We start from the raw sequence: 11532 nt of genomic DNA, 5'->3' as shown, positions 1-11532 counted from the left end.
GAGAAAATTTATGTCCCCAACACTGCTGTCCACTTGGCATGATATCCTGAACATTTTCTACCCTGGCGGTCATATGAGGTACATTTGATTCATACTCGCCCCATCTCAATATTTTCTAGAATCCCCACCCATTCCACAGAGATGCCCTAGGGCTGAGCCATCATTTTGCACACCCAGCCTGGTCACAGGACATGAGGCAGCACCACAGTGAATTGGCTTCTGCCCCAAAGTGCTCCCTCTCAAATCACTCCCACCTCCCACCCTCCTCCACCAACACAGCTGGATGGCTATGCCCTCCCTTCTTCTGCTACTTTGTATGTCCAATGCCAACACCCACCACCAGTGACGCTGCCCTGCCCACCAGGAAGACCCATTATTCCCTTAGGGCAAGTTCCAGACAGGTCCACCCTAACCCGGGCCAGTCAAGGACATTTTACATCCCTGAGCCTCTGTGGGGGTCTGAGTTGGGGAAATTCCTTGGCTTGCTATGTAGACCAGTGGCCCTTCTCAACCCCACCCCATGGAACCCTTCCAACAAAAGCGAGAATTGCGAGATGCTTGCATTTGAACCCTGGCTTCTCACATCCAAAATATCCTATACACCTAAATGCTTTTGGTCCCTTTGATATTTTCAATTTTTTTTGTTATAAAATAACAGTAACATGACCACAGATCTTTGTAGATAGTAATGATGATTTCTGTAGGGTAACTTCCTAAAAGCAGAATTAGGGGGAGAAAGGCATTTTCATTGGTAAGGGTCTTTATACAAATCAATGAAACTGACTGTAAGGTGCACCCCAGCACTCCACAGTGTATGAGGGAACCTGTTTCCCAGCACCTCACTAATACAGGTGTGATGATCTTCTTTTAAACATTTTGTGATTATGAAAGCAAAAGATAGCTCACCACGACATAAATTGTAATTTTTTAATTTATGGTGATGTTAAACATTTTTCATATGTTTAGATACTTATTTCTTCTTTCACCAATTTCGTGCTTATATACTTTGCCCATTTTCTTTTCTTTTTTTTAAACGTTTATTTATTTTGAGAGAGAGAGAGAGAGAGGAGGAGAGAGAGAGAATCCCAAGCAGGCTCCACGCTGTCAGCACAGAGCCCAAAGTGGGGCTCGATCTCACAAACCGTGAGGGCATGACCTGAGCTGAAATCGACAGTAGGCCACTTAATTGATAGCCACCCAGGAGCCCCTTGCCCCTTTGTCTAATAAGGTGTTTGACTTTTCTAACTGAATGATAGAAATGTTGAGGATTTCTCCTTTCATCAGTTTGACAAATATTTGAGCAGCTAGTATATGTCAGGAACTGTTCTAGATGCTGGCCATACAGTAGTAAACAAAAGAGATTAAATTCCTGGCTTCATGGAGCTTACATTCTAATAGAGAAATAGCAGAAAGTAATATTATAAACAAATACAGTAAGATGATGTGATAGGAACCGTCTCGGGTAGTGGCAGAGAAAGGGGACTCTTGAAGTCAGAAATGGTCTCTGGCATGACATTTACACTAGGACCTGCATAAAAAGAACACACAGGAACATCTTGTTTGAAAAGCATTTCAGACAGAGGGAACAGCAAGAGCAAAGGCCCTGAGTCAGTGATAAGCTGGCCTCTCAAGGAATAGACAGAGGACAGTAAGAGATGACCAGGGGAGGTACAGAGGGAAGATCCTATAATGATCTCACAGACCAAAGTAAGAAATTGGGTTTTTTTTTCCAAAGTGCAATGAGAAATCAAAGGAGGGCTTTAATAGGGGAATTTTAGAAACTGATGTAGGTATTAAACAGTTTCTCCGAATTCTATGTGGAATATGGATTATAGGGAGGCAAAGAATTACGACATACACACCATGGAATATTATTTGGTCATAAGAATAAAGGAAATCCGGCTGTTTGAGACCACATGGATGGACACTGAGGGTATTGTGCTAAGTGAGGTAAGTCAGAGAAAGACAAATACTGTATGATATTACTTATATGTGGAATCTTAAGAAGGTTTACTTGTATAGCATAGGAAATACAGTAAATGGTGTTGGAATACAGCTATATGAATCACTATGTTGTACACCAAACTAATGTAACATTGTGTGAGGCATCCCATGGTCCGTGAAGGGTTGATATGGGCTGCAGAAGGCCAAACCACTTGCCTGGAGGCAGAGCTGAGTCCAGGGTGTAATTCATACTCCAGAGCTGCGATCAGACTAGACTCCAACTGAAACTGTATCTTTGCTCAGCTAGTTTCTGCTTCCTTGATTCCCTTACAGGTTCCTTCTGCAATTGCTCCCTCAGTGAAACAAACACTGGCCCCCAAACCCCTGTCTCCCATCTTTTTTTTTAATTTTATTAATGTTTATTTATTGTTGAGAGTGAGAAAGAGAGAAACAGAGCACAAGCAGGGGAGGGGCAGAGAGAAAGGGAGACACAGAATCCAAAGCAGGCTCCAGGCTCTGAGCTGTCAGCCCAGAGCCCAATGCGGAGCTTGAACTCACAAACTGTGAGATCATGACCTGAGTCAAAGTCAGAGGATTTACCCAACTGAGCCACCCTGGCACCCGTTTCATCTTTTTTTTTTTAAGGAACCCAACCTAAGACGTATCTTTTTCCAAAAGCTGAAACAAAAGTCCTAGGCTTGATATTAACAAGAACAACAACAATAATAATTGTGTAATACATCAAAGTACTCCAGATCTTTCCAACCTGTCGCCAAGGGAAGAAGGTAATAAATACTATATAATCACCCACCTCCCCAAGATCCCCAGGGGATGTTTAATGGAATATTATCATTGCTGGCATATTCCCCCTCCTTTTTCTCTATCTTGTCCCCATGGTCACTCTATCTTCTACGGGAAATGCAGTTCACCTACCACATAGTTCTTTCAATAGGTATTTAATTACAAGAAATGATAATAAATACTGTAATAGGAAACGCATTGGAAGATAGCATTCCCTGTGCTGCCAGAAGTCCTGATCTGTGGCCACCTTCCTTCTCTGGATTCTTGTTCCATTCATCATCCACAATGGCAAGAACCACCCTGGCTAGGCTGAATGCTCGCTAATTACCAAGAAGTTTTATCCCTGCCGTATTCTTTCAGAGTGAATGTGGCACATGGCCTCTGTGAGACCCTGCTGCAAGAGTTTTGATCCTACACTGATGAGTAGATGAAAGCATATACGGCAGGGGAGTGATTCTACTGAAGCAGAACACACGTTAATTGGAGGAAGCAAGATGGATTCTTCCGGAACCTACTGGGCAGTAAGACTAATCACCAAGGAATAGCCAAAATTAAGGGCAAAGGTGTGTGGTTCTAACACATGGAGAGTGGGTTTCAGAGAACAGGGAAGAGAGGAGAGCTGGAATAGCCAGAGAAAGATGCCCACCGAAACTCTGGAATGGACGTTTAAGGAGGATGACCTAACAAGCCACTCATGGTATAGATTCAAGAGCAGCATGTTTCGACCACACTAGCCTCATTCCTTCCTGAACCAATAACTCAACCTTCCTAATGAAATTTGGACCAGGCAACACAGCCAGTTCCCATCCCCTGAGATGAGACTTGACATAAGGTCTAAGGGGGGGGGGGGGTGCAGTATAAAGGGAACTTGGCCAGGACTCCTCAGAGTTCCCATCTGGGCACTACCACTGACTGACTCTGACAGCAGGACACCAAGGCCAGTGGCAAAGAGGAACCAGCTTCATTCCCTACAGGAACTTCAAATGAGCTTTGAGACTAACACGAGTCAGGAGTTGCCATGAAATCCCACAAGATTTGTCTCTACCCTCTGTGCCGTGTGGAGAGGACGAGATAATGAGCCCCTACCGCAGTGGGCTCTCCCTCACAAGGCTGGCTATTCCTGGGAGTCCCGAGGCTGTCCCAGTTACCGACACGTGATTCGGGGACAGCCTCTGTACACACCACATCCCTCCCACAAAACCTTCCCCCCAAAGCATTTTAAATATCTCGTTGGTTTGCTTGGTAAGGAGAAACCTAGAATCTGCCAGCTACATTCATCTGTTTGAGCAATCCCAGCTGCTCTCTACAAAATGCTTAAAGGAACCAGATCGATTTGGTTCCAAACCCCAGATGAATCCAACTGGATTATCCCACCAGGTAACTAAGATATAATTGTGACCTTGGTGATGTTGTGAGGACACTAGCGTGGACGTAAGGTGCACACAAGCTAGAGAAGGTGAAACCGGTCAAAGAATCCGCCCACTGTCACCCAAACCTGCCATCTAATGGGACCATGTCCAGACTGGGATTTCAGATCTGGTGTGAAAGACACAAGTAAGATTGAGTCTTTTTTTTTTTTTTTTTTTTTAGAAACCTATAGTTGTAATCTCTTTGGGTTTGTGCATCACTAAATAAGTTTTATTTATTTTTTATTTTTTTAAGTTTATTTATTTATTTTGAGAGAGAGAGAGAGAGAGATCACAAGCAGGGGAGGGGGCAGAGAGAGGGAGGAAAGAGAGAATCCCAAGCAGGCTCTGCGCTGTCAGCACAGAGCCCGATGTGGAGCATGAACTCACAAACCACAAGATCATGACCTGAGCCGAAATCAAGAGTTGGACACTTAACCAGGGCACCTGGGTGGCTTAGTCGGTTAAGCATCCGACTTTGGCTCAGGTCATGATCTCACCATTCGTGGGTTCGAGCCCTGCATCAGGTTCTGTGCTGACAGCTCAGAGCTGTGTCTCCTTCTCTCTCTGCTCCTCCCCCACTTACACACTCTCTCTCTCTCTCTTTCTCTCTCTCTCTCAAAAATAAATAAACATTAAAAAAAGAAAGGAGCTGGACACTTAACCTACAGAGCCACCCAGCCTCCCCTCACTAGGTAAATTTTAGAAAATATATTTCGCCTAAGCATGAAAGCATATCATATGTGTCTTTCTCTGACTGACTTATTTTACTTAACATAATACTCTCTAGCTCCATCCACGTCACTGAAAACGGCAAGATTTCATTCTTTTTCATGGCTGAGTAATATGCATATATATATATATGCCTATATATGTGTGTGTGTGTGTAGTATATGTACCACATATGTATAAATAAGATATATATATGGGGTGCCTGGGTGTCTCAGTTGGTTAAGTGTCCAACTTCGGCTCAGGTCATGATCTTTCGGTTTGTGAGTTCAAGCCCCACGTCGGGCTCTGTGCTGGCAGCTGGGAGCCCGGAGCCTGCTTTGGATTCTGTGTCTCTGTCTCTCTCTGTCCCTCCCCAACTTGTGCTGTGTCTCTCTCTCTCCTTCAAAAATAAATTATATATATATATATATATATATATATATATATATCTCACATCTTATTTATCATAGGGGAAGAAAAGAGAGAGGCAATCCAAGAAATAAACTCTTAACTATGGAGTACAGACTGATGGTTACCAGAGGGGAGGAGGGTGGGGGGATGGGTGAAATAGGTCACGGAGGTTAAGGAATGCACTTGTGAGGAGCACCAGGTATTTCGTATGGAAGTATGGAATGACCACATTATACACCTGAAAATATATTATACTGTATGTTAACTAACTGGAATTTAAATAAAAACTTAAAAATATATATATAAACAGTTTCATGGGGCAGGGATGGGGGACTAGACTGCAGAGCTTAGACCCAAGACTTCACTGTAAATCACTGCACTTCCCTGTGATTACACTGGAGGAGGGATTCATCTTACATACTAGAGCTTTGGCTTTGGAATAAGACTGACCTGGGTTAGAATCTGGGCTTTTAGGGAGGGCCTAGCTGGCAAAGTTGGTATAGCATGAGACTCTTGACCTGGGGTTGTGAGTTCGAGGCCCATGTTGTGTAGAGATTATTTAAAAAAAAAAAAAAAGAATCTGGGCTTTTTCACTGACTAGTTGAGTGACCTTGGACGAGTTACTTACCTCTTCACATTTAATTTCCTCCAGGACAAAATATTGCCTGTCTTATGGGTCATTGTGAGGATTATATGAGATAATGTATACAGGATGTTTAACATCCTGATCAGCACAGAGAAGTTGCTCAATAAATGGATACCAAGATTAGGAAGAGCACCCCAATTCTGGGCTTGGGGAGACCAGGGTTAAGATCTAAATATCTTTGGGGCCCCTGGGTCGCTCAGTCTGTTAAGCATCAGACTTCGACTCAGGTCATGATCTCACAGTTCATGAGTTGGGGCCCCATGTCAAGCTCTGTGCTGACAGCTCGGAGCCTGGAGCCTGCTTTGGATTCTGTGTCTCCCAATCTCTCTGCCCCTCTCTGCTGTCTCTCTCTCTCTCTCTCTCTCTCAAAAATAAACATTAAATATATATATATATATATATATATATATATATATATATATATATATAAACATCTTCTTTTCCCAGCTGTGAAACCACAGGCAAAATATTTAATGTCTGTAAACCTCAGTTTCCTCTACTATAAAATAAAAACAAATATTTTCTCTTCTAATGCCATCAGATTGGAATGAAATAAACCCCTCACAGTGCTCAGCGTGCTTCCTGACACAGGGCAAGAACTCAGTAAATATTGACAATAATATCTTTAGACCAATCCCAACAAGGTGAGGAAAGTTAACTTTGTGGAGCTCCTTCACTGTCCCCGGTGGACACAACCTCAGCAAGAAGGAGAAACAAGAGTTAGGGAGAAGGTTCCAAGTGAAAGTAAGCACAAGATTTAAGACCCAGGTCCTTTCTGAATGCTTCCTCCTGAGTAAGATCATCTCTCTCTCCCCATCCCCTCCAGAGATCTCATATTCATCTGCATTACATATTATAGTCAAAACATATCACAAGTAATAATGTCAACCCATAAGTGTCCCTAAGCCTTCCTAAAATGTCTGCTGGCCATAAACCTTGGCTTTCCTTCCTGGGAGCTGTTCTGGGTTCAGGGAGTTTGTAGCCATCCTCTCCTCTGGGCCCAATCCAAGCTGCTGGTGCCCCAACCCCCTTCTTAAACAAGATCACACAAAACTGGGTGTTACCAGCTGGTTCTGAAATTCTTCCTTCTGGGAAGTATTCTGGAAATTGCATTTCTAGAAAAAAAGCAAATTCTACCACATTAGGGAAAAACTCCATTCTAACTTTTAAAAAAAAATTTAATGTTTTTATTTATTTTGGAGAGAGAGACAGAACGAGTGGGAGAGGGGCAGAGAGAGAGAGGGAGATACAGAATCTGAAGCAGCCTCCAGGCTCTGAGCTATCAGAACAGAGCCTGATGCGGGGTTTGAACTCATAAGCCGTGAGATCATGACCTGAGCCAAAGTTGGACACTCAACCAACTGAACCACCCAGGCGCCCCCATTCTAACTTTTCAAAAACCCATTATTTATTTCCTGTTTTATCATTGAGCAAATTGGGATTATAATTGGTTAAGCAGTTTCTTCAAGAACATACCAAAGGAGGGATATGGCCCAGCTAAGTCTGCCTTTACCCAAAAAGAAAGAAAAGCCATGAACCACCAAAAAACTCCAAAGTCAAACTTAGGTACCCCTTTCCCCATGTAAGTTGAGTATTTGCCTAATAATCTCAGAAATGCCATGATTTTAACAGTTGAGACTTGGGTCTGTAGAAAAAGTAATTTGCTCCCCTAAGGGGACAGCATGATGTGAAGCAAAGACCACAGAATTTGGAGGTAGAGAGTCCCAGATTCAAATGTTGCTTCTGTTTCTTCCTAGATGTCTGGCAAGTTGGGTAACCTCCTTAACACCTCTGAGCCTCGCTTTGCTCATCCATAAAATAGCCAAGGCTGTACCCAACTGTCAGGGCTGCTGAGAGGATTAGAGTCGAAGTATGAGATGAACCCTACACACATGTGGCACAAACCCAGAGTGGCTGCAGTTGTACCCCAGTGACCTGGGCCACCTACTCTCCAGTCATGTGCATTGAACAGTCTTATCTCTGAATCAAAGGGAACCCCAGGACCTCACCACGAGATGGACAGAAAACGGTGTATGATGATTTCAGAATTAGAGATTGAGAAAGATGTTGAAATTAGCTGAGCTTTGCAGGAAGGATCTGATTATCTAAAGAACTGCAGAGATATTCTTTTCATTTCATCAATCATAAAAACGCAGTTAAGTATGGGAAAGCAGCAAAACAAATTCATAGCAAAGATCACAGAATTTGCTATCAAACCACTATCATTCAGAACCCAGCTCTTCCATTTATTAAACTAGGTCACCTTAAACAAATTCATCTCCCAGAAGTTCAAATTCCTTACTAGTAAAAAAAAAAAAATTAAAAAATAAATAAGACAACAACCCTCAAAGGGCTGTTTCCAGGATACAATAAGATGATTTTTACAAAGCCTCACCATCTTTAGCAGAATGGTTAAGGAAATGTGCTGTAAGCATACCAAGGAGACCATAGCAAAATCAGAAATAAAAAACAAGGCTTACCTATATGACGTGGACAAATCACAAAAACATAGTGATATGGGGAAAAAAACAAAACAGGACTTACAGCACAAGATCATGTATACAAAATTTAAACCGCACCAAAATCACTGTCTCTTTTAAAGATACACATATTTTTAAATCAATATGAAAGGACGAAGTGTAGGAGGATATATATTTTGCATACACTAGATTGCGTACCTGTGAGGAGCAGGAGAAGGATTGGGGATGGAGAGAGAAGGAGGGAAAAATAATAAAGTGAAAAAGAGCCTTGCCTTGATCAATAATGATGATTTATCTGGAACTGGCAAGTATGATTACTCAATTTCAGACTTAAGATCCCGTAAGTAACTACAAATCACTTGAAATAGTGCCTGCGTATTTTATTTACTCAGTAGTTTGTAGCTAAGGAGTATGCAGGTTATAATAGGAAAATCCTTCCAAAAACCTCATTTAACCCATATACCTAGACATACGCATCATGATTTGTGAGAGACGTAAAAACTTCAATGATCATATAGCCTAGCCCCGCCATTTTGCAGAATTGAAAGTAAAGTCCAAGGAAGGAAAGTGAATTTTAAAGGTTACTCAGCTAGTTAGTGTCTGTCCTAGAGGTGACAACCGTTGAAATTGACCGTACAAGAAAGCCTTCCAAAGAAGCTAACTCATCTCCAGACCTAGCTGCTGGAGTCAGGTGTGGGGAACAGCTTCAGGAGACCATGTTTTATATGATATGTCAATGTCTCTCTTTCACTAATGACCTCTGATTCAAGCTGGAGGAGACTCCCAAGATTAAAATGGTAAAGACTAGGGGTACCTGGCTGGCTTAGTCAGAAGAGCATGAGACTCATGATCTCAGGGTTGTGAGTTCAAGCCCCACATTGAGTGTAAAGATTGCTTAAAATAAAAATAAATAAGTAAACTTAAAAAAATAAGTGGCAAATACATTAGGTAAAATAGTAAAGGAGCACCTGAGTGGCTCAGTTGGTTGAGCATCCGACTTCAGCTCAGGCCTGATCTCACTGTTCATGAGTTCAAGCCCCACATCAGGCTCTGTGCTGACAGCTCAGAGCCTGGAGCCCACTTCAGAGTCTGTGTGTCTCTCTCTCCCTCTCTGACCCTCCCCCACTTACACTCTGTCTCTCTCTCAAATATAAACATTAAAAATTTTTTCAATGGTAAAGATTAAAGAGAAAGACTTTTATTTCTTTTTTGTTATTACTGAGATATAATTGACATATGACATTGTGCAAGCTTCAGGTGTAAAGTGTGTGGCTTGATTCATTTATAAGCTGCGATATGATCATAGTGTTGGCTAACATTCCATCACTTCCCATAATGATCAAGTGTTCTTTTGTGGTGGGAACAAGTAAGAACTAGTCTCTTAGCAACTTTGAAGTTTGTAACACAATATTGTTGGCTATAATTCAATGTCTACAATACAATGTTGTTGACCACAGTCACTCTGCTGTACATTAGATCTCCAGAACTCGTATCTGCCAGTTCCAAGTTTGTACCCTTAAACTACATCTTTTAATACCATCTGACTAAGTAGTTTTTGAATGCATGCTGAATAATTACATCACAAGAAAAGAAAGCACATCGGTGGGTAACACAAGGGAATACTCAACGTAAAGAGCAGATTCGTCGTCCTCCAACTTCGGAAAGCCTTTTATGAGAAGAAGGAATTAAATTTGCCGTGTGTGTCTGGAAGGGGTAAAACTAAAACCAATGTGTTGAAGACGAAGAGAGAGAGGAAATAGATCCAAAATGAGCATTAACGGGTAGAACTGTCCACAGATGGAGGTTCATACAGTAGCTAGATGACCAAGCGGAAGGTACGTGGTACGGGACACTTCAGCATCCCATGGGGATTAGGACACTTGCTGACCGGGTTCTTTCCAAATCTGAATCTCTGTGTCTCTTGTCTTCACAGGAATTTCCAAATACAAACCCAAATTAATTTGAATCAGAAACACCAGCTCAGGGCTCAGCTCCAAAACACGTGGAAGAAACATAGATGCCCACGGAGACTCGGCCACGTACAGGATTTCCCAAAAACAAGCTCTATAAGTTGGCCCAGAAATATAAAGCTAACTTCTACCATAGAAAGAATCTGTCCTTCAATTCTGGGATGTTGTTGTTGTTGTTGTTGATTCTCACCCTCAGATCAATTGTCTATATTGAATCCATGGCTGCGAATAATCTTACTACGGTAACAGAGTTCATTCTCGTGGGCTTTACTGACTACCACATGTTGGAGATTCTGCTCTTCCTGATGTTTCTCATTTTCTATATCATCACCCTTCTGGGGAATGTGGGGATGATCATTCTGATCCAAGTGGATGACCAACTCCACACGCCCATGTACTTCTTCCTGAGCCACCTCGCCCTGCTGGATGCCTGCTACGCCTCGGTCATCACTCCTCAGATCCTGGCCACACTGGCCACAGGCACGACGGTCATCTCCTATGGCCAGTGTGGTACCCAGTTCTTTTTCTTCACCTTCTGTGCAGGCACAGAGTGTTTCCTGCTGGCAGTGATGGCCTATGACCGCTATGTTGCTGTTAGCAACCCACTGCTCTACACTGTAGTCATGAATCCTAGAATTTGCTGGAGTTTGGTGGTGGAAGCCTATGTCTGTGGGATGTTAGGGTCCATTGTGCGTACCACATGCACCTTCACCCTCTCCTTCTGTGACCACAATCAGATCAACTTCTTCTTCTGTGACCTCCCGCCCCTGCTGAAGCTCGCCTGCAATGACACAACAAACACTGAGATTGTCATTGTCTTCTTCGGCAACTTTGTGATCTTAGCCAATGCCTTGGTCATTCTGATATCCTACCTGCTCATCATCAAGGCCATTCTGAAGGTGAAGTCTCCAGGTGGCAAGGCCAAGACTTTCTCCACATGTGCCTCCCACCTCACTGCTGTGGCCCTTTTCTTTGGGACCCTCATCTTCATGTATCAGCGGAGTGGCTCGGGCAAGTCCCTGGAGGAAGACAAGGTCGTGTCTGTCTTCTACACTGTGGTCATCCCCATGCTAAACCCTCTGATCTACAGCCTAAGAAACAAGGATGTGAAAGCAGCCTTCAGAAAGGTCACTGGTAGACTCCAGGTGTCCCTGAGTGTGTAG

The 11532-nt window shown here is 42.8% G+C and overlaps 1 protein-coding gene across 1 annotated transcript; it reads left to right on the top strand.

Moving 5' to 3' along the window:
* Positions 1-10246: 10246 nt before the first annotated feature.
* Positions 10247-11532, top strand: LOC122483796 (olfactory receptor 9I1-like). The gene has a single exon (XM_043581199.1). The coding sequence runs from the start codon at positions 10417-10419 to the stop codon at positions 11530-11532; it is 1116 nt and encodes a 371-aa protein (XP_043437134.1). The 5' UTR covers positions 10247-10416.

This window comes from Prionailurus bengalensis, chromosome D1 (assembly GCF_016509475.1).
Source record: "Prionailurus bengalensis isolate Pbe53 chromosome D1, Fcat_Pben_1.1_paternal_pri, whole genome shotgun sequence".
Classification (NCBI taxonomy): Eukaryota; Metazoa; Chordata; class Mammalia; order Carnivora; family Felidae; genus Prionailurus; species Prionailurus bengalensis.
This window is presented reverse-complemented; position numbering and strand designations above follow the sequence as displayed.

Excerpts from the sequence above, each read along its gene's own strand:
- LOC122483796 (XM_043581199.1), top strand. The coding sequence starts at position 10,417 with ATGCCCACGGAGACTCGGCCACGTACAGGATTTCCCAAAAACAAGCTC.